Below are 23,304 nucleotides of genomic sequence, written 5' to 3' on the forward strand. Positions count from 1 at the left end.
AATACTGGTGCTCAGGTTCAGTACAGTTAGACGGTTTCACAGATTAACTGCACTGCACACTGAATTCTGTCATATCCTTTTTCAGGCACTGCCATTTCCATACTGGGAGACATCACTGCAGTCAGCAATGCTAAAGTTAGACCTGCTTTGAGCAGAAGGCAAAACTAGATGATACCCACAAGGCCTTTCCAATCTAAGTTTTTCTGTGATTGTATAAAGACAGTAATAGCAATCACCAATACGTCTTTATCTAATCATAGAATCATAGAATGGTTATGACTGGAAAAGACCTTAAGATCATCTAGTTCCAACATCTATTTTGCAAAGTTATGGGTGGATCCTTCCTCTGAGAATCAGTCAACTAGATAGGGACAAAGCAAAAAGCGCCCCAAACCTTCGATGAAAGAAACAACTCATTTCATGTTGCATGTGGATCAATGTGTAGAAGCTGTTCTAACTGCTAGCTCATTGCTCAGAGCACCTGCTCTTCATCTGCAGTGTTTTTCACTAATGACATTTAATGCCATGTCTCCAGGCTGGCAAGTATCCAGCAGCGCTCCAAAAAAAATCAGTGCTTGTCACAAACACCTCCATCACCCTTGCTATTTTCTGTCTGGATAGATGGCTATCTAGGGAACAGAAATGAACAGCATTTGGAATAGGACAGTGTCCATGGAGCTTGTCCAAAATCCCTGCAGCACCACTCAACCCTGTTTAACGCTTGACACCAAAGCCACTCCCACAGAAACTCCATCTCCAGAGTTTGACTCCAACCCTTCTCTGTTCCTGGAGTAAAATTGCTTTGGGCTGTGGTTAACCCTTTGCTACAAACTGTTGGACCCACTGTTTTAGCAGGTCACATCTTTGGCAGGAGAAAGGCTTTTCAGATATGTTTTGCAATTTTTGCCACAAAAGGGTTGTGGCAGGCTTTCCGCAGACCAAGATGAACCTGCTTTGGCTGGTAACAACTGAAAGTGCCCCTCTGCCTCAAGTAAGCAAGGCTGAGCCCAGCACTGTACCCAGCAAACATTCTGATCTCAGGTGAATCACAGAATGGTTTGGGCTGGAAGGGACCTTCAAAGGTCATCTAGTCCGACTCTCCTGCAATGAGCAGGGACATCTTCAACTAACCCCAGCCCTGGGGAAAAATCTGTGGAGAAAGGTGTTCAAGGCCAGGTTGGACAGAGCCTTGGGTGACATAATTTAGTGTGAAGTGTCCCTGCCCATGGCAGGTGGGTTGGAACTAGATGATCTTAAGGTCCTTTCCAACCCTAATTATTCTGTGATTCTATGATTATTATAAACAGCAATGTTCTTGCTACAGAGGCCTAGGCAACAGCATCCAATGCAACAGAGATTTACATATACCAGCTCACAAGTTCTTTGTACTTATAAACCAAACACACACATTGTATACACCAAGTGATGGGACAAAACCAGCGTCCTCTCTAAACACTGGTACTTACTACTGTAAGTACAACACTGCTGTGCTGGGTGCTCCTGGGCCTTCTGCCAGAGGCAAGGGAAAACACATGGAATGACTGCCTAGGCTGTATCTTGGGCTAAAATAAAAGAGCTGAAAGTAATGAAGACACTTACTTCACACTGGAAAACAAGAATCAGGCCAGGCCTCTCAAATATTTTTCCTTACTGCAAGGTTATTTCTATCAGGCCACTTCTCTTTCACTTTTTTGTTTTGTTGGTTTTTACAACTGTGCTGTTGGAAACATCCATAGATAGAATGAAAAATACCGTGACAAGCCTGAGAAGAGCCCATATTGCATTGCAACAGGGTGACTCAAAGGCCAGAGGAGCTGCATGCCTGATGTGGAGCAGAGGAAGGAGATCTGAACGAGGCACACTGAAGCAGATCTTCACCTGCTACCAACACATCACCTGCAGTCTGTGTCACAGCAGCGATACAAGCTGGCTCAGAGTGATGCCCCTGCCATGGACGCAGGCTCCCTCCAGAGAGGGAAGTAGAAACACTTCCTTTAAGTTTAAAACTACTTTCTAGTCTTTGAATATCTGAGACATACTATTAACAATACCCAAAACTTAGAAAAACTACCATATGTTGTTATAATACTCTCCTTTCTCTAGCTTACTTGCTTTGCGCATTTTACAGCCTCCTGTATACCATGAAGAGACACAGGAGATCACGACTAACAGAAATAACCTTCAGTGGAGGGCAAGAAATCCTTATATATTTATGAAATAATCTCTTCTTGTGCATCCAAAGAACCATGATTACTAAGTACTTTGAAATTAGTTGGCTTTCTTGAGGGGAAAAAAAAAGATAAAAGTTCAAGTTGATGAGAAACTCTGGCTATCAAAAACGTGCAGCCTATTCCCTCCTCTGTGCTCCTGTCAAGCGCTGGCACACCAAAGAGAAGACAGTGCAAGGGGCTGCTGTGTAGTCCACAGAGACCATACAGGCTTTGGACCCAATGAAGAAATGTTCCCATCTGTGCAACAGCATGTGACTCCAGCCTGCTCCGTCTCCTTGGAGCACGGATGATGATGATGATGATGAAGAGAGTAGCAAAGCCCTGCAAAGCAGCACTCAGAAAGTTCAGCTACACCAAATGCCACTGGCATCAGAACCTAAAAACCTCTCCCTTGTTTTTCACCCACTTCTGAAGCACAGGGGAGTTTTGAGTGGCTGCACAACAGAGGAAGACAACAAACCTGATTTTTGTCTATCTAAGAACACTGTGCATTTGTTCCCCCAAGTATTAATGTACAAAGAAGCCAGCATGTGGGTCAGACTCAGGCATACACAGCTACATGATAACGAAGGGTCCTGGGTAGTACAAGTAGGTATGAAACAATTGTGCACCTCCAGCCTTAGGTGAAAGCCCAGAGCCCCATCTATGCGAACAAAGTGATGTGCAGAGCTACTGGGACTACAGACCCAAAGAAATAGCTGCCTCAGTGCCAACTGGAATAAATAACTGCAGCAAAATGTGATCAGCCATAAGCAACAATGGGTCATTACGCACCAACAAAACAGAAGGATCTTCTATAACACTGGAAGCAAAAGAGATGGACAAGACACTGAGTCAACCTATGAACAGATGGGTGTTTTCTCCTGTAGCACACTGTGCCCAGATTATGGCAGGAAAAGATAGCTGTGGCAGGTCTTCATGCCCACCTCCCACTGGAAGCAAAACTGCGGCTGAAGGAGAAGTTGATCTCACCGTTTTTGTACTTCCCCCATGCTCCAAATGGCACTATGACAACTGTGCTGTTGTCTTCAGTGCCAAACTGTATTGCCTGAAAGAAGAAACAAGCTGTCAGCATAACTACCTTGCTTGGAAAAGGAAAAAAGTGTCTGGCTCCACATGGGACAGCATGCCCTGAGGCTGTTCCTTGCCCCTTCCCAGCCCTGACACTCCATTCTGGTGTGCCCCAGAGCTTTCCATAGGATATGCCACCATCCAGAACCCTGGTGAGAAAGTGGCCATTTCTGTCTATGCTGATCACATATTCAGCACAGGAATAAACTGCAGTTATTGTCACATGCAGTTCAGTGGATCATCAGCTAAGCAAGTTAATTGAAATGACACCTACCTGGCAAGGATGTGGCAACACCCAGGGTAAGGCAAAGGCTGGGTGGTGGCACTAGGGAATGTCTCAAGCAGTGTAGTGCAATTTACTTGAATGTGTGGTTGTACACTTCATTTTTTTAAAACCAGCCAACCAAAAAACAACAACAAGCATTCAATGCCAAAATGAGCCCTGGCATTACCTGCTCAGTGACAACGTGGGCAGCTTCAGTGGGATCATGGCACTGGCTAATAAAGTCACAGATCTCCTGACTGTTCACCATGAAGTTAATACCATCTGTAGTGAGGACCAGGAAGCTGTCATCAGCATGCTGTAACTGCAAAAGCACACAGTATGCACAATAATGGAACAAGTGCTGCAAGGCAAATGAACTGCCTTAGTTTATGCTACACTCTGTTGCAAAGAATCTTTTTAGGAGATGCTGTGGGCTTTCCTCCTTTGTGTGCAAGCACCAACAGGAACCTCCAAACCCTTGGCTAGCCAAAGGCTGCCCCTTGAATCCTCAGGTGTATCTATCAGCCACACAGACTGTGTTGCTTGTACTGGGGGAGAGAGTCTGAAGGTGCTTCCAGTTCTAGCAAGCAGCCCTCTGAATACACTGAGGCCAAAAAATGAGATCCATATATGACTCAATAAAAAAAAAGGCTTCCTTAAGGAAGGATTTCAAGGAAGACAGGATAACACTGCAGACTTCTCCCTAAGCCCCCCAAGTCTAGCAGGTGACATTTAATTAGGACCAACTAAATGTAAGTTCCCCAGGACCTGGGAGTGGCACTGCAGAAAACTAACAGAATATCAGTTGAGAGGAGAGCCTTCCTGCAAATGTGAAGGCAGATATGCTGAATACCTTCTGGGTGGTCAACTTGTTTTCTGGACAAGTAAAGTGCATGCAACTGCCTTTTTCTCCTCCCTTCCTCCTAAGAGTATAAACCTCTATGATTTTTTTGATGACAGCCCGTTCATATCCCATCTAGTTCTCAGTGATGGTTTTATATCGGCATTTACGTCAAAACTATTCATTTGACCACAATACCCAAACAGACTAACACCTTTGTATTTCAGTAATAGATATTATATGTTATCTTTCTTCCCTCATGCTATACTGTATTGTGAGAAATGGAATTTAGAAGCTGATCTGGTTGAACTTAATATCAGGACCAGATTTTCTGTCCTATTAATCTGAAATGACTTAATTAGAATTGGTCTCCAGTTACTTCACCACAAATAAAAACCAGTGCTTGGCCATCAGGTATCACCTGGGCACGTCAGGTGAATACCTGCATCAAATACCTGTGATGCCCCTTAGTCTGAGTGTTGCTGCCCCTGTAAAGCAGGACTTCTTTTACCTGAACCCTTTTTGTTTCTGGCTGGGCTATCACACCACTGTTTTTAAGATCCAAATCTCCTATGCTCCGTGTCATTGCAAGTCTACCATTCACATGAGGTTGTCCCACACTGTTCCAGGTAATGAAGCCACCGCACTTCCTAATCCTGTCCAGAGGCACAAAAGAAAAAGCAAGTATGAGTTATTGCTTCACACCGTTACCCCTGTCTTTATCTGCAATTTCTGTCACTAGTTACTGACGCAGAATGGGATATGGAGGACCTAAGCTGGTAGACTGAGGGCTGGCTTTAGCTGTTTGAAGGGTCCACAGAAGGGATGTGTCTTGGCAGGCTGAATCCTGACCTGGGCACCATAGTGCATTTCAGCAGGTCTTGTCTCTACCTTGGCAGTTTTGGACAAGTCTGAGCCAGGTAGTCACAGCTCTGTACTAAGTCCTAGAGCTATGCTGATCTTACTGCTGAGACAGTTCATACTCATGTAGGCTTTCCATGTCCCCAGTCCTCTAAATGGAACCATGTGAATTAACTGGTTCTGTGCTGCTTTCTGCCCACTCAGAGGTGATCTCAGGGCATTATGTTCAACTCTCTGCTTCCTTCCAGGCCCAACTGAACAGCAGAACACCAGCACATCCTGACTGAGGCCCTGCCCTGGGAAGCCACATCATTAGCTGACAGGTACCTTTCCTTTTCTTCTTTTCTTTCTGGAGTATGATCAGTGGTGAGTTTCATCGCCTTCCCCTTTCGACACAGCAAAGCACGACTGTCTCCCACACTTGCCACAACGAGCTCAATACCATCACGGAGCAGAGCCACTGTTGCAGTGGTCCCAGAGTTCATCAGAGATGCTATAAATGTCATATCAAAGAGAGAGGTTTTAGCATAGGACTGCCTCAAAGTACAGAACCATTTATAACAGTTCCAATTGGTAAAATGAAGACAACTTGTGCTCTACATTACCAGTAAGTAACTGCTTTTATGTTTAAACTAAATCGACATCCAAAAAAAAAGAAGAAAAAAAAAGGAAACATGCATGTAGGACTGGGGGGAGAGATAGGAATTGGAAAGGATAAGTGTTTCTGTGCAACAACATGGCTCCATGCAAAGAGGGCAAGTGGAATAAAAGCAGTTACAAGGTACAGTGGCTTTTTTTCAGCTTGCAGCCAAATGTTTATCTAGCTAGCTAGAAAAAACTAGCTCACCTCAAGTTACAGGGCTATCACCCTTATCCCTGGGCACAATGACTGTATGGATGACCAACCATAAAGCTGATGGCTCTTCCCTTCTGTTAGGTGGTGAAGTGGGCAACTGAATAATAGTAATTGTAGCTCCACATAGTTCACCAGAAGAGAAACACTTGATCGCTCCTTTACACTAGCCTGTGTCATCCTCCCATTGCTGTCAGAGTGGTTATAATCTCTGTCTGCTTTCCCCACTCTTGCCAAGAGATGAAGCATTTTCAGCCAGCAGATCTCTGGCTTTTTTAGGAAGGCACACTGCTCTCCTCGCACCCCGTCAGCGTACTGGAGGTCCCAGTGCAAAGGTGAAGCTGGATCCTGCCTCTTGCCTTGTGCCTGCAAACAGATGCAGTCAGCTGGCAGTGGCTGTCATCTGGGCAATCTGCCCTGGGCACCAGTGGGATCTGTTTACAGGGGCATAGGTGTGCACAGGGGGCACTTGGTGTTGCCTTCTTTCTCTTGCAGCTCAGCTGGCTGAATTCAGAGACCTGGGTAGCTTAACTGATGCAAGTAAATTTAAGGGCTTCTTAAGTTTCTACACCACCAGAAACTAAGTGCTTGAAAAGGAGAACTATGAGTTTGTCTTTTTTCAGAAAAGATCTGTAGTTTTATCTGCAGTGAAGGAAATGCCAGAAGAACAATCCAGCTTTCCTTTCTTGTTTGTTTTTCTGAAAGAAGCAGTCCTGTTTTACAGTTAGCATCCTCCCTTCCCCAAACTATGCAAAGGTTACCCAATGAAAGGTGCCTGGAAAGATCTGAGCTATTACAGTAAAATGTCTGGCATTTGCTATTGCCCAAAGCACATTTGTATTCACAGCCAGTGCAAATCCCCTTGAAAGGCCCTCTGTAGGTCTCCTGCATTCTGGGCTTTTCCAGTTTTTCCAGGTTTTAAAAGCAAGCCAATTCGAAAGGCATTTTGGGATAATTTAGGAATGAGAATCCCCAGTTACATTCTTGTTTTCACATCACTAACAGTTAAAGATCTTTCTACCACCACGTCAATGCAGAGCTCAGCTACAGCTATGTGCACTCCTACCTCTGGCACTGCAGCCATGACTCTGGGAGTTGGATGGATCTGAGACAGGACTGCATGTTTGAGCCCAAGGAATGCCAGCCAGTCCCGTCTCTGACCGGTTGTCAGCAAACAGTGTACATACAGCACGACCCCTGTGTACTATGGAAACAGAAATGAGAGTGCTCTGGAATTTTGGAGACCTCCTTCCCCAACCCTGCAAGGTCTCAGCACCCCCCTGTAAGTAAAACAGGGTTGGGAATAAACTGAAGTGCACAGCCCTGAAAGATGCATTGAGCCTTGTTATGCAGAAAAAGCACTGAGTTGATGAACCCAAAAAAAAAAATCACAAAACAGTCTAAACTAAGCTTGTGTTATTATTTAAAACAGGTATTATTACTGCAATGAGGTCTTGGTTTAGCTATAGACTTAACCAACATGTCAATCATTAACATCAACCACAATGACTATGGTCAAATCTTGGACTACATTATGGCTGCCATGCAGGTTATGATATTCGAACTATTTAGATGCCAGTAACTTCTGACTATTCAGGTAAGCACTGACATCCTGTTTCTAATTTGAAGCAAGGGCTAGTCCAGCACAGGATCACTTTGAGGAACATTGTGAAATCAAGATGCTAACAAGTACCAGTGCAATTAGAAATTTTAGTAGAACCAGTAAAATACCTGTTTTAGCCAACAGTTAGAAGAATTGAAATGAAGAACATATGTAAAACTATCTTTTTATTTCACAGAAAATGTTTTATTTAGACATTAAAATTAATGCAGAACTGCTACTACTCTCCCATTTCATTCCTTGGTTTTGGAGTTACGTTGAAATACATAACAGTTTCTGAAAAAGTTAAGATCTGTAGTCTTTAGTTCATAAATGACTAGAAACATTTGGATATTGAGGTGAAGCTGCACCTTTCAAGTGCAAACTCTCTAAGAAAAGAGCCATGATTACAAAATCAAGGGGTGGTACTAAAGAAAAAGTCAAGATACTGCCCAGAATTGTGGTAATAGTTGTACTGACTTGAGGTTTACATACATCTATTAGTTAAATAGCACTCCTGGAAAAAGAAATGCTGCTCATGCTTTCTTCCTTGGAACACGTTAATGATCCAGGTAGGAGTGCAAGAACTAGTAGCTTGACTTAGAAGCCTTATGTGATTTCTAGCATAGCTCGAAAACACAGGAATGATGATGGGATAACATTTCTAACACTTTACTACAACTGCTGCTAGGTTATTAAGTAATACCAAAATACGTTGCATATAAATGTTGGTTTTAATAATTAAAGAGTTTATTTTGTTTTCCTGACAATATCACTATAAAACTAAGATCTTTCAATAGGTTCTTAACACTCACTGGACAACTTCTACTGCAAGTCATCTCAACTAATGTGACAAAGAGGATGTGGGAACCTTCCAGTAGTCCAGGCTAGGAACCGCTGGACTCCTTCACCTGGGACAAAATTAAGCAGATCTCTCTTTCCACTGAAGCCCAGCATATAGTGTCGAGGGCCTCCAGTTCTAGAGCTGCTGACCAGGTACAGTGTCTGCCACAAATAACACGCACACAGAGGCAAATAGAAAATTCACCCAGGGGCTTTGTTCAAACAAAATAAACCTGCAACACTGGAGATGAAAGAGTAAGAGCTGCAGAATTGGAGACGTAGTCACTCTTGAGTTTGCCTGCACTTTTTTGTAGGTCATTTATAAGTACTTGAGGCTTGCACGTGCATCTTTTGCTACAGATAAATCAGCCTTGGTATTTCTGGGGAATTAATACCATTCTTGCCTTTTTGCTAAAACTGTGTGACAAAACCAGTTTAAATCCAGTCAAATAAAAACTCCTTTTTTGTTGGCTTTTTTTTTTTCTGTGGAGGTAAGTAACCAACCCACAGATCAACCAAAGCACTTCATCAGTGCTACAGGGCCAGCTGTCTCATACATGGCAAGAGTGGCCACTCTGAACATCTTCAGTAGAGAACATGGCCCAATCTGTTTCCTCAAGGTTATTTATGTATTTTTATATATATATTTACATATAACACAAAAATGGGTAATTCAAACTAATGTCAGCTAAAATGGGCCCATCTTAAAGGCATTGAATAGAAGTATATTAATTGTTCTGGCTCATGGGAAAATATGAAAAATAAACACTCCTTTAATAGTGTAATTAGTATCTTCAAATTTGATTAGGTAATAATCAGGATAAAAAGGCTGCCTTTGTAATATTGATGGCTTTACGATACATTCAGGTAAAACTTCTGCAGCTCTTCCTTTTCCTCAGTGTTGCAGGTTAACATATTCAAAGAAATAAAAATCATGTTTGAATGGTAATTTAAAAAACCACAATACCAAACCCCACTACTTTTTAAATTTAGTTATTTTAAAACAACTTTCACCATTTCCTAAGCACAGTAAGATTACAGGAGCACCTTTCAAACATAGACACTTCAGTTAATACCTGGCTATGTTTTAATAAAATGGCTATTCCAGAAGTGAGTGGCCAATGTTATTAGAGTTGGATGAACTGAATGTGGAGGTTGATGGAAAGGCTCCTTCTTGTCTTCTCCGAGTAGTGGATTACAGTGAACAGAAGCAGTAGCAGTACCTTGTAGGACAGCACTAGGCCAGGAGAGGGTTTGTCTTACATTTCTCCAGATAGATGCTCAAATTTCCTGAAGCATACAATTCACTTTCTTATTTCTGTCCTTGTCAAGCAAAGCTGTTCAGCCTCTATAATTCAGATTTTATAGCTGGTCCAAAATATCAGAAAATTCTGTCCATCTGTGTTAACAGCTCTCCCATGGATAATGACCTATTTGTTGGACAGCTTCTTTTGATGTGTCCTATGCCTAAATTTAGCAGTGATATAAAAGTGACTGGATATATTTAAATATGTGGAAGCAAATTAAAATACATTTAAGAGATATCAAACACCATATTTTAAGGCTCAGGCCTATCTCTAAGCTGTTAATGATTAGAAAGGATTTAGGTGGAGGACAGATTATCCCAGATCTGCCTACAGTAAGTTTCTTACGCTTTTGTGTGAAAAAAACAGGTACACATCACTGTCAGAGGGGATACTGGGTCACTACTGTACTCCAACAGCACTAGTGAACCTCATGCCAGACATAGCTAGGTGCTCCAACAAGGCACATCTCTAGTCCTATTAAATTTGTGCCATTATATAAGGTTTTTATCCTTCAAATAGTAATATAGACAATGTGTCAAACTATATCCATGTAATTTTGGCTACAGGGATTTGTCCCAGGACTTACATTCCTTCAAACACCCAGGCACACAGTTTCAAGGCTGGTCTTGTGCTAGTAAAGACCCGGACATTCTGAACATACACTGGGTTTTTTTTGCAGATACAGTGAAAGAAGTGAACCTGGTGGGGTTATCTACTGAAACAAGACTAACTTCTTATTTTCCACTTCATCAGCTATGGCTGGGTTTCACAAGGAGGTCAGTCTTGGGGAGCATCCAGCATAACCCAGTTACCCAGTGTTACACAACCAGCCACATTTTCAAGATACTTCAGCAACAGCTTCACTGTCACATCTAGAATAGCCACAATTATTCAGAAATTTTTCTGGCAAACTGAATCAGTTTGGAAGTAGGCTTCTAACAAGGATACATACCAAGCATTGAAATTTTATGTAATTTTCAAAACAGCAGCAACAACAAAAACATCCACACCAAGCGGTCAGCATAATATTGAATTATTCTAACAACAGATATGCAAAAAGTTTTATTTGTTCAAAAATCCACACTTGCCTTTGCACACTGTTACTCCACTCTGCTTTACAGCTTGATTTTCAGCTGGGCAACCAATCAAGAGCCATGGGCCTACGGGCTCCTGCAAGAGCTTGCCGGTGCTCAGCCTACCTGAGAAACACTGAGTACTTGCCAGAGTGTGGCCCTGGCAGATGTTTGGCAATGCTTTTGCTCTCTATTCTGCTTGACCTCAAGCTTTTTTAATGAATCAGGTTTGTCCAGTATCTTGGTAACTGTAATGTAAATTTGCTGGCATTTGCATTATATTTCATTAAGCAGTACCAGTTAGTTAAATAATATAAAAAAAATATATACTATAAACAGTTGAAAAACACTCAACTTGCTGTACAACTTGTCTGTCAGAAAATGTTATCCATTTCTCTAAGTCTCACATATGAAATGCTACAACCAGAAATCATTTTCAGAATAACAGAATAGTATACCAAGTACAGTTCCCAATCCTTCTCCTCAAGGAGCTGCTCTGGCACTGAACAGAGGTCACTTCAACAAGCCAAACCAAGAGCTACCCTACTAACAAAGGAGCAGGGAGAGGGACAAATATAACAGATCTTCATGTTAATGAAAGGTCCTGGTCCAGGGAAGTACGTAAGACTGTATTTACATGTCTTATTAAAATTGGGCTTTTAGGAAAATGTATTTGCAAGGAGGCTCTTGAGTAAAAAGCACATGTGCTCTACTGATGAGTTCATGAGTTTAACTAACTCACCCCATAGGTCAAAAGTGACTCTGGACTTCTTTACCACATCATTTTTTTTTTTAAAGGTTTCCAGTATAAAATAAAAAGGGCTATAATAGGAAAATGTGCTAAATAGATTTAATTCCCCTTAAGGGCTGCAAAACTTTTTTCCCTGATACCTTATCTTGTACCAGGTAAGGGGAAAGATTCATATCCATCACAGTACTGTAACAGTCAGTTTACTGGTCCTGCTAAGAAATAATTGAGTCTAAATACATTCATCTAGCAGGTAAAGTGCAGGACTGTATTAATTTGTTGCTTAAGAAAAGTAGCTTGAGAATACAGTATCACTTCAGTCCCTAGAGTGGTTGTTGGTTTCAAGTCCTTCTTGGAGAGAAAACTTACATAGTTTCTGTTCTTCTGAAAATGACCTCAGTCATTTTGCCAGCACTTGCACCAGCACTGGGACAGGACGTTTTGTTTTGTTTTGTTTGTGGTTTGTGGGTTTTTTGTGTGGTTTTGGTGGTTTGCTGGGGTTTGGTTTTGTTTTGGGTTTTGTTAGTTTGGGTTTTGTTTTGTTTGTTTGTTTTGGGATTTTTTTTGTTTGTTTGGTTTGGTTTGTTCGGTTTTGGTTTTTTTGGTTTTTAGTTGGGCTTGTTTTGGGGTAGGGAGTTAGGTTGGGGTTTTTTTCTTGTTTGGTTTTTTAAGACTGGCTAAACTGACTCTTTAAATTGTAACCTATGTCTAAAGTAACTCTTGTGACGGAACTCAGATGGAGACCTCTATCTCCCTTCTCAAAGGAGCTCTCTATAAGCTCCAGTTGCTGGAACTGGAATTTCAGATGTGCTTTGTCCCTAAACACATATACAAGAACCTGTTTAACAGCCAGGACTAAGGAGTCTAAAAGATCTGGTGCCAGCTTTACCACAGCCTTGCCACAGACAACTTTGTTTCCTCTTCCCTGCTTTTTATCCTGTCACACTCAGCTACTCTTGTGATTCTGTGCAGAATCAATATCAATTGTACTAATTTTGGCTTATGTTCCTCCTCCAGAAGGAGGTTAGAAAAGGGAATGTTTCTTTTGACACTGTTGCTTTTAACCCATAAGAGTAACAGTTAAAAAAAACAAAGCAAAACCCCCAGAAAACCAACATCAAAACTCCCCAAACTACCCCCCCCCCTCCAGGTTCCTCACACAGGACTTATGCTCCTTGCAAATCTAAACCACTTGTTACTAACTTCATACACACTCTCCTTGACAGAATCACATTAGGATGAATTCATTTATGATTATGTTAACACCCAGATGAATAACTACCCCAGTAAATTTGATACAGACTTTTATAGCTTTTTCATTTTAAAGAGGTAAAACATAATTGTTTCATTTTGCAGTAAGCAGTCAGAGCAAGAGCTTACGTTAAATAAAACTGTTTTCAAGCATTTTCCTGGACATTTTACTATAAAACTACTGAGCAAATAAGAAAAACTTTTTGCTCCACACCATACAAGTAGAGTATTTTTTACTTACCATCAGGAGACAGATGAGCATGCCTTTCATATGCTTTATTTATTTCTAGAAAAGCTTTGTTAAGAACATTTTCCAAGTTCTCCTCCTCAGCAAGAAATTCTCTGGAAACAAACAAGTGAAAATAAGATTAAGCTTCTTTCCAATACATCTTTCTTGGTCAATCCTTTCCATAGCCTTATCTCCTCCGTGCATGCACTGAGTACTGCTGAACTTCAGTGAAGGGTTAACAGACCTGCACTGGAAGCATAATTCTGTAATTTCAAAAATACATAAATTCTTCTTCCAACACTCAGGTATGTGACATGCAGATACAGAAAGAGTGCATGCAAGAAGTGGGTCAGCAATCACAGTGCCCCCATCTGCAAACAGTCAGTTCACACTCTCCCTGCATTCCCAGTTCTTTCCTGGAAGGTGAGTACAATCGTATTTTCCCCTCTTGTCTTTGCGGGCTTGCTCAACGGGGCAGGCACCATACAAAATAAGTAGTTCATAACATGTCTGTTGTAATGGGCTGTTCCAGTCCTATGTTCCTGCTGTGGCATTGGGTTAGGTGGTTCTATAACCTGAGGAGAATTAGTAACAATGCATGATGCAGTGGTTGCCCTTCAGTCCTAAGGAAGGAATCTTTAACGTAATTCATTTTACATGTATTCACTTGATGCACACTTACTTAATATATTTTTCCATGTATTTATCACAGAAATCAGCTGCTGCTGCCCCACCATGTCCATCATATACTGCAAAGTACAGGACATCCTTTGTCAGCTCAGCATAATGAAACCGGTCTTCATTTTCCTTGCGTTTCCCAATATGGCTACTGCAGGCCACATTGGCCAGGCTTACTTTTGGAATTGGCTTCCCATACTTTATGCTTGGTGGGAGGAGAATAGGTTCATCAATGCGATTGTCCCAGATGCCAAAGGTATCCCATGTGGTAGGTCGCCCACTCCCATCTGTATCGAAGCGGGAAGCACGACGCTCAGAGGTGGAGCTGTAGCAGGCAGTTGTTGGACGCTTCTCGTCTTGCAAGAGGCGGGATGTCAGCACAGCTCTCCTTACTTGATATCCTCCATTCCGTACCAAATTAATCAATGTAGTTGTTGACATAACTTGTCTTTGCAGAGATTTGTAGGAATAAAAGATCTGCAGCTGCTGGAATATCTTCTAAAACAAAGAGAAAACTGATCAGGAAACAAGAAGCACGGAACAAGAATTTTCAGTTACATCATTCAGGAAACAATGTCACCCTTGGAGCCTGTTAATAGTGCATAGCACGGCACTGCCTAGAAGAAACTAGAGCTATCCGTATGACTCACTGAGAAACAATCCCACACAGCCCAGCCCACATCTAACGGGGAGTACTGCAGACAGATCGAGGTATGACATTTCTGCTGGCCACCCGCAGAAAGATAACCTGCATTTTCAAATGTTGAAGGGGTTGTGATGGAACAAATGAGAGTGATAATGACTTTGCTGCATGTCAGCTAAAATATGAGTATGTAAAAATATGAGATAAGGTTGTGAAAATGAGCTTATCATTCATGCTCTTCAGACAATAGCTGAAACATCTGCACTGTGGCTTCCCAGGGTGAAAGGAAGGAGAAATATCTTTGCTTAAAGAGGTTTTTTTTTTTTCATTTGCACATGCTATTCAGTTCTGTGCTCTTCAACAGAGCTCAAAGCTCACTGCTTTACATGCTCTTGGTTTACCTTTCATGCAATATTAGATGAAGAAATGTTTCTTTACTTAGCACTTACAGAGTAACTGTCAAGTTGATAAAAGGCCAGATGTGCTGAGAATCCTTGTTATTGCACCAAACAAATACGGGCTAAGCTACCAGGTGAATGGAACTGACCACTTGGAATTTGAACATTTTCCATTTTACTAAGGGGTGACATAAACATCAGATCCCCATTTCAGTATACTTACAGGTATTTTAAAACTTGTTTATTTCCTTGAGTTGCTTTTTCTTTTCTGTTACCCTTGACTGGTAACAACAGTATGTTAACTTCCTTCTGTGCAACACAGCGCGACCAGATTGAAAGCCTGCCAATTAACAAAACCCGCACGTGATTTCATTTCTGTCAGCTTGAAAGCAGAACATGAAACGTTAGGTATCTTTTCCCAGTATCCACAGCATGAATCTGAAGATTAATCCAAAATTCCAAGATAATTAATGTATTTGTTCCCTATCAAATTCAACTCTCAAAAGGCCTTTTTTTTTTTTTTCCAGACAAGCATAAGGACTGATGGTGGTTTTGCTTTTCAAGTGCCTCTGCAAGTCATGAGTAGGAAGCTGATCTTTAGTTTCTGTGATGTAAATGGTTGTGCTTCCAGCAGGACATAAGACAGCCTGTGCTTTCCTAACTGATACATTTGCAAATGAAGGGCAAGTCTATCTTGGGAAAACAAGCCCAAGGTATTGGAGAGGGGGCCACTGGTGTTAAAGCCAAAGTCCAAGACAGACATTTGGAGGTGATATCTGTCTTGAGGTGCTCCATCTGATCCTGTTAATCTGTACAGATTTAGTTTTCTTAATTTAAAGAAATAGTTCCTGCAGTGAGATGGTAAAATTCAATGCTTAAAGCAAATGAAGCAAGTGACTAAACTGCAGGCCAATGTGCATGGTGCCCTTTTTACAGTCTGGCTGCTATTTGACAGATGGAAATTTCCCAGGCTGCAAGAAGGGGGTGAGGGAAATAGAAAAAACCCGGAAGAAAGAGAAGGCATGCCTGCTGCCCCGGGGGATTAGATGTATTCTAAAAAGGAATTTTAAACTCTGAGCACGTATAACTGCTCTTGCCCTGTATGCTTTCCAAGCCCCACAGATGTGGGTAGTACTGATATCTCTGTATGTTAAGCTTGTCTTAAATCAGAGGGTTTTTTTAAATCAGTGACAATATTATCTCACCTGCCGCCTGACTAATAAACTGCAGAGGCTGCAGCCGTTTAAAGAGGTCTCTCCTGCTATTTCCTAATTACGAGTTAGCACCCCATCAGCTGACTAGGGCCGGCCTGGCAGCGCTGTTCACACCCCCGAGGAAGGGCTGCTGTGACACCAGCGGCACAGCTCTCTAACGCCGCCCTACCGCCCCGGGAGCGCTGCCTGTGCTGTCCCAGGACTGCAGTGAGGGGCTCCGCAGAGCCGGGAGGGCAGCGCCGAGGCTGCTCCTCGCTGCCCCCCCGCCGGCCTTTCTGCACGGCAGGTGGTGTCCATCACTTCACTCTCTCCCGCCTGGCTGCCGGCCGCCCCTACCAAGGCTCCTGAGGCTGCACCTGCCGCCGCCGGGAGGGACCTGTGTCGGTAAGCCGGAGCGGAGCACGCCTCCTTCCCAAGGTATGCCCAGGCCCGCGCTGCCCAGCTCACCCCCCCCACCGAAAGTGGCGAGCGGAGGGAGCCGTTTCCCAGCCCTGGGTCCCCGCCCCGCTCCCCTCAGTGGCCGGGGGCACTTTCCCGCGCGCTCCCCTCCCTTACCGCAGCCCCTGAGCCGTGCAGAAGCTAAACGTTGGCGCGGCCGCCGGGCTGCTCCGGGGGTGCGGCGGCCCCTACCTCCTTCCGCGCCCCGACAGCCGGCGGCGAGCTGTGCCCCAGCGGTGCGAGAGCGGAGCGGACACAGCTGGCCGCCGCCCGCTGGCTGCTCCCGCGGCCCCGCCCCGCCGGCTGGCAGGGCCAATCTGGCGGTTCCTGGGGCCGTGCCGCCTCGGCCCTGCCCTCTTCGCCGCTCCCAATGGCAGCAACCGCGGCGGCCGAGCCTCCCCCCGCGCCCCCGCCCCGCCCGCCGCCCTGCCGGCCGTTGGCCCCACCTGGCTCGCGGGAGGGTCGGTCCTTGAGGCGGCTCGTGCCGGGCCGTTACGAAGGCCCCGCCGCTGCCTCCTCGTAGAGCGCTGACCCGGCGGCGTCCTCGCCCCGCCGAGCCGATGCCCGCCGGGTGGAAAGCCCAGCCGCGAGGACAGCAGGCCGTGCTGCAGCTGCCGCGGGAGGGCTGCTCTGGAGGGCCTTGTGGAGAAGTGCTATGTCGTTAAGGGGAAACATGGCGACAGGTTTAAAATGCATCCGAGCGTGCTGCTCCGAGGCGGCTGCTGCTATGAAAAATCCCTACCGCCTTCTCCTGACTTGCTCGTGTCCAAGTGTCAGTTTGAAGAGGTCATTTTGCAGCCTTGGACCTTTGGTGCAGTCTGGTAAATGATATGGCTCTGATTACAAAAGCCTCTGAAGCACACCTTCGCACTGGCCTCATGCTGTCCACTAGAGACAAGGGTACTTGAAAACAGAAAACAGAGGAGAAAAAAGCCGCTGCTGCGGTTTCCATAGGAGCTTAAGGAGGTCACTGCCAAGTTTATCCTACATGTTCATCAGGTAAAGGAAGAATTTTTTGGGTCTTTCTTTTTAATTTCAAGAGCATTCTGTCTTCTTTCAGTTGTGACTGACTTTGACCTCATAAAAATCATGTTAAAATGTAATAACCTGACATGCAAATTTACAAACCGATGACTTCAATTTCCCAAATAAGGATTTCACAAAGGCTTCATCAGTATTTCAGGAAACCAAGTTCTTTCGTCTCCTGACCATGAGCACAGCTTCTTAAAAAGTGGCACCTGTGGATCTTTGTCTAGTGCTGTTCCTAGGTGACGTTCTTACAACGCTGCCTTTAATATTTATCATCTGCCTAATGACACAGTAATGTCACCTTACTGTGTTCTGAACAAAGCTTAGTGATAGCCTTGGCTGCAGTGAGCATAATATTGTGGAGTTTGGGATCCAGCTGAGTGCAATGAATGTTAGTACTAAGACAAAGGTTTTCGATTTCAGAAGAGCAAACTTCAGCTCACTCAGAACCCAGCTGGGAGTTTTCAGTGAGATCAATCAGCCTTAGGAATAATCTCCCCAGGGTAGTGGTGGACGCCACAGTGTTGGATGCTTTTAAGATTCAGATGGACTGGATGCTGGGACATCTTTTCTAGGTCTTGAAAAGTTGGACATGATCTTTGAGGTCCATTCCAACCTGGTGTTCTATGAAATGATCTCTTTGAAAAATGAAATTATGTCAGCTGTCTCCCTGCTCTATTAAGTAGGGGACAGTTAAGCAGTTCTGAACAATGTGCCTTGACTGCCAAATCCATTGGCTTCTGGACAGAAAACAGCAAGAAAACCCCTTATAACTCTCACAGTAGAGGTCTACTTGTAGAAGAAGGGATTAGGTAAGCATGGTAGCACCTACTAGATTGTTCTGGTTTCCATATCTATGGTGTCCCACTCAGAATTTAGAATTAAATTTAACCCTGTGAAACTTAATGGGGATAGTAAACACTACCATCTATCGCTGCAGGTTGTTCCCTGGTTCCCATGTGTTCTCAGTGAGACAAAGGAAAAACAACCTTCTGTGGAAACCAGCTCTCCTGGCATCTGGAGGAAGTGTCAGGGACCTATATAACATTAGGCACAAGAGCTGAGAGACAATTTCTGCCCTTGAAAGTTTGCTATGAAGGCCATCAGAGAGATCATAATTGTTTCATGCTGAGCCTTTATGTGCAGTGGAACTACTCTTACATTTACAGGGTTTTGAAAGCTACGTGGGAGGCAGCTGAAGAGGCAGCAGCAGGAATTTGAGGCGGCAGGAAGAAAGAGGCAGCAGGTGTGATAAGAGCATTGTGAGAAGGCAGCAGACCTGAAGACGAGACCAGAGCAGAATGGTGAGGATGCCTGGGGTAATAGGCGGGGGCAGAATATGGGAGGATAGGCTACAGCACAGTGCTTGGTACTTTGAGAGGCCTCTGACAGCACTCAGAGAACAGAAGGCAAAAAAAAAAAGAAATTAAGGAACAGGAACTATGTATTTTGAACAACATATTTTGTACTATGAAACATTTGGTTTTGACTGCAGCTAATTCGGATTTTCCCCTTCCTTTGTTTTTTTTCCTTTCTAAAGGATGAGTTTTCTATATTTCAGCTCTCCTAACAAGGAATTTCTGCTCCTTCAAGATTACCTTTCTTGCTCTTAGTGCCTTTGGTTTTCCTTCTCCATCTTGTTCCTGGCCTTTCCCTCCCTTGCCACTTTTCTGCTTTATTTTGTTCTCCTTTTCTTTTACAATTTGCACATATTATTTTGGGGATTATTTCTCTCCTGCTACTTTTCTTCAGTTTTTTACTTAGCTTTCTTTCCTGTGTGCTTCCATGTCTCATGTGACTGGAAAACAATCTGTGGGGAGCAGGGGGAGTTGGTTGTCAGTGTGCTAGCATACCGTCCTTCCCAGAACTGTAACTGAACACAGCAGCTGTGGATGGGAAAGAAGTGTCCATTGTATCCTCTATGTATCAGATCTCAAATCAAGCTAGAAATGCAAACTGTTTCTGAACACTGTTTTTCTCATTAGCAAGATGTGCATTGCAATGCTTGACATTGACAAGTGGGAGAAATTACTTGTCCACCATGCTTTCTATCCTCATAAGTGAAGAACTGTTCTCTATGGTATGCCCCTAGCTAATTATCAGTCTGTACTCTCTAGGTTTGCTAGCAGATAAGAAGACACCAGAAAGCATCCTGTGATTGTGGCAAAGGGAAGTAGCCACCTTCTTCACACTGACCTTCAAATAATTGGCAATGGCTATCAATTTGCGTGGCACTTTTCAAAGGCAGCCCTTCAAGATCAGGTGAGCTAATGTGCATGGCTGCTCTCAGACCCTAAGTGCACCAAGAAGCTCCACAGGCAGCATCCCTGCCATGGGCATTTGGCTGCTTGTGCTTGCTGCCATCCCTGGGGTGTCCCAGCTGTCAGCACGGACCTTGGTGCTGGGAAAGGAACTGTGGAAAACCTTATTGGGAAGCCCAATTTAAGCTCAAGGCCTTGCCCAGACTATACTGTAGGTATGCCCATGCCTGGCTGTGTAGCTTACTGATCCTCTGCTTCCCTGGCTAATGTAACTTCCCAGCTTGACCTTGAACCTGTCTTGGCTCTGAGGTCAGGCTTGGTGGTCCTTGGACTGAGACTGACTCCGGTTGCTGTCCCCAGCTGGTCTTGCTCTCACTGAGTGCTGTGGGGCTCTCAATGAGGTCTCTGCCTTCCACACTGTCACCCTTATACCCAGCTTTCCTGTGCTGGTGGAGCAGCCAGGCTTCTCCTTGCTAACAAAGACTGCACACAGTCCTCAGGGTGTGGGTGAAAAGTAGCTTCTTTCTTTCAGGGAAAAGTGCTTTTTGGCACTCTTGTTAGGTATTGCCCTTATTTAATAGTAATGTTAACACTGAAACATGACTAAGAAAGTTAATAAGCATTCTGATTAGAAACAGGAAATACAAAATATTATTTTTGGCACTGTTCAAATGGCATGCAATGCCTAATTCTCACGCTTGTGCTCTGTATGGTTGATGTGACATCCCCATCTGCTTAGACCTTAGAACATGATAGTCTTGTTTTCTTTGATTATTTTACTCAAATGTTGCTGTCTTTTGGGCACCCATGACTTACACAGAGACAGAAGGCATTCCAAAACAGGATGGTTATGGTGCAACTTGAGCAGATTCACAGAAATACTCAGATCAAACTGCTGGCTCTAAACCAGTTCTCATTCATAGGAGAGACAGGAGTCAGCTGCACATCTGTTGCCACAGAACTCCTCTCAATTCAAATGATATATGACTTGCTTCTGTCCTGGTAAGGGGGCAAATAAACTCCTGTATCTAAAGACTGTACACTTTCTGGGAAGGTCAGGGCAAAAGTGTGCCCAGAGCATTAGCTGTCATCATTGAAACAAAAGTCAGGTTTCTGTATCTAGTGATCCCAGGGGTGGTGGATTAATCTTGGTTGGCCGCCAGGCACCCACCAAGCCACTCTTATCACCCCTCCTCAGTGAGCAGTGCCAGCACTGCTTAGCAGTAGCCAGAATGTCACTCTAGCTACCAATACAAAACACAGCACTATGAGGCCTGCTGTGGGGAAAGTTCACTGCATCCCAGCCAGACCCAATACACCTTAAAGTAACATAATGGTTGTTTTGTTTATCCTGAAATTTTAAATGGCTTTTGAATATTCAGATGGTTTATCTGAAAACAGAAAAAAAGGGGGGGGTTGATGAGTTTTTTGTGCTCCTAGTGAACAATCTGTCCTCTTAAATGCAGGAAAAAGTGAGTTAGAATGGAATGTTCTTAGCCCTTCACGCTGTGTTTGGCATTCTCTATTTACAGCATTTTAGCTGTACAAATAAAATTTGACCTTGAACTACTATGAAGTATTCTAAGTCAGAAATTGTGATACTTCAAAACATTAGGATGTCAGACATGGTAACTTTGTATTAGAAATATGTAGTTTAAAAACATGATCTCTGGAATGGTAGCTCAATAACGTGGCTGATTTTGCTTCAGTTATGTGACTTCAGTTTTACAGAGATAATTTCCAGGATCAGAATTGAGTCGTGTGTCTGATGAGAGGAACCACAAGCATATTTCTATCAAATGATTAGAGGATATTCCTAATGACCTTCAAAGAGCTGTTGTAATTTGACAGCAGGAAATCATCTGGCTTTTGAATACGTGGCAAATATTTTACAGCAGGCGTTCAAGTGGTTTCCTTAGAAACCACTCTTCATAAGAGGTCGACACACGCTATTAAGTATCGTGCTGGGTTCAGGTCATCTTTGCAATATTAAAGACACTTGTTTAAAACACTGCCAAGTCATGTGCTGCCCGACAGCCCCGCAGCGCAGAAAGCAGCTCACTCCCTGCCAGACTCTTTTCCAGCCAAGCAAGGACACACCTCTTGGTAGTGAGCTAGCATAGGCGCCCTGATGGGTGGAGGAACTGGCCCCGCTCACTATTGGCTGCTCTCTCATCCAGCAGCTGTGAGGAATAGCGATTTTATTTACTCATTCATCTACCTCTCCATCTCTTGCCCTAAGAAAATGCTAGTGACTCGTGATTCCCTTTTAAAGAGTATCAAGGGCAGCTCTTAACTATGCAGAGGTCATACTCTTTTTGTTGATTTTTTTTTTAATCTCAAACGAATGGGGCATCAGATAATTTATTCTTCAATCCCATATTCAATGTTTATGATAAACAGGAAAGTAAAGCCATTAGCAGGGTTAATGGTGGAGAATCTGGGAGGTGTCATTAATATAAGGAAGCACCTCTTCTGCTCTCCTCCAAAGCTTTACAGTTATTTATTCTGATTTGGATCTCCTTCCCTATTTGCTATAGATATGTGGGATTTAAGGCAGCTTTAGCAGAACTGATCTGAAAATCTTACAGAAAACAAATGCTGCTCAGGACAAATATGTTCAGTGGCGATCCTAATGGAGGGAATTTGCCTGGTGTTTGTTATCAGCCCTGTGAAGAGCCTGATTGGACGGATGCCCCAGCAGTGCTGGAGTCTCTGCTGTCAGACTTCTCTGTTTCTGGCTGGAAGGTCAGAGCTTGTTCCTGCTGACATATGGTAAGAAGGCATAAGAGTCATTTTCTCCTGGTGACGTCTTACTTGGTATGATGACGTACCAAGGTCTTTGTTACCTTGGTACGTGGTTGCTGCAAAGCCTCTGTGAGGATTCTCTCTAGAACATCAGAGGCACAGGGGCAGACCTAGCACAGCAAGTGCAAGCTGCCTCCTATGCCCTCAGCACATACAGCGCTGAGTAAAGTGAGTTCTTTAGCTTTAGCCTGACACTCAGGAGGTCTGGGTTTCTGCATGTGGTGGGAAATGCCAAGTGTTATTGATAGACTACTAAATGAACTAATGACAGTGTTGATGTAAGAGACAGGCAGCTTTTCTGGCTTCTCTGCCTGAGCTAAAATTGGAGCAAGTATTCAAGGGGGAAGAAGAGGGAGTGGGACTGCCAGTGCCCACACCTCTGGCAATCACTGCATTGTTAGTCTGAAATAGCCCATGTTTGTTTACCTTCAAGGCTGGGCTGTGGTGGCCTTTTTTGGGTGACTTGTAAAACAGGGTGATAAAGTGAGGTGATACCTGGCAAGCATTCTTTAGGAGTTTGGATATTCTGATAAAAGAATCATGGAACGGTTTGGGTTGCAAGGGAGCTTCATGATCATCTAGTTCCAAGCCCCTGCCATGGGCAGGGCCACCTTCCACTAGACCAGATTGCTCAAAGTCACCGATACTTGTGTTTATTTAGA

At 43.7% G+C, this 23,304-nt stretch overlaps 1 protein-coding gene and 1 long non-coding RNA gene across 4 annotated transcripts; one reads left to right on the top strand and one right to left on the bottom strand.

The window, feature by feature from the left end:
* Positions 1-624: 624 nt before the first annotated feature.
* Positions 625-14,302, bottom strand: PPM1K (protein phosphatase, Mg2+/Mn2+ dependent 1K). Its single transcript, XM_061350986.1, has 6 exons — positions 13,856-14,302; positions 13,186-13,286; positions 5,597-5,762; positions 4,920-5,064; positions 3,755-3,889; positions 625-3,279 (listed from the first exon to the last, which is right to left on the bottom strand). The coding sequence occupies exons 1-6, from the start codon at positions 14,290-14,292 to the stop codon at positions 3,148-3,150; spliced, it is 1,116 nt and encodes a 371-aa protein (XP_061206970.1). The 5' UTR covers positions 14,293-14,302; the 3' UTR covers positions 625-3,147.
* A 39-nt stretch (positions 14,303-14,341) lies between these two features.
* Positions 14,342-21,320, top strand: LOC133211009 (uncharacterized). 3 transcript variants are annotated; one of them, XR_009725071.1, is made up of 3 exons: positions 14,342-14,562; positions 19,691-19,835; positions 20,655-21,320. It is a non-coding gene; the product is annotated as an uncharacterized LOC133211009 (long non-coding RNA). The 3 variants fall into 3 exon arrangements; XR_009725069.1 differs by lacking the exon at positions 14,342-14,562 and adding an exon at positions 17,346-17,543; XR_009725070.1 differs by lacking the exon at positions 14,342-14,562 and adding an exon at positions 19,106-19,591.
* Positions 21,321-23,304: the final 1,984 nt, after the last annotated feature.

The sequence above is a fragment of the Neopsephotus bourkii genome, unplaced genomic scaffold, assembly GCF_033783945.1.
Source record: "Neopsephotus bourkii isolate Nb327-2 ecotype Australia unplaced genomic scaffold, CSIRO-AGI_Nbou_v1 NB_547, whole genome shotgun sequence".
NCBI classification, from domain to species: domain Eukaryota; kingdom Metazoa; phylum Chordata; class Aves; order Psittaciformes; family Psittacidae; genus Neopsephotus; species Neopsephotus bourkii.

Excerpts from the sequence above, each read along its gene's own strand:
- PPM1K (XM_061350986.1), bottom strand. The coding sequence starts at position 14,292 with ATGTCAACAACTACATTGATTAATTTGGTACGGAATGGAGGATATCAA. Across the intron at positions 5,065-5,596 it reads AGAAAAGAAGAAAAGGAAAG|GATTAGGAAGTGCGGTGGCT; the intron begins GTACCTGTCAGC and ends GCCTCTGGACAG. Across the intron at positions 3,890-4,919 it reads CAGAAACAAAAAGGGTTCAG|TTACAGCATGCTGATGACAG; the intron begins GTAAAAGAAGTC and ends GTGCTTTTGCAG.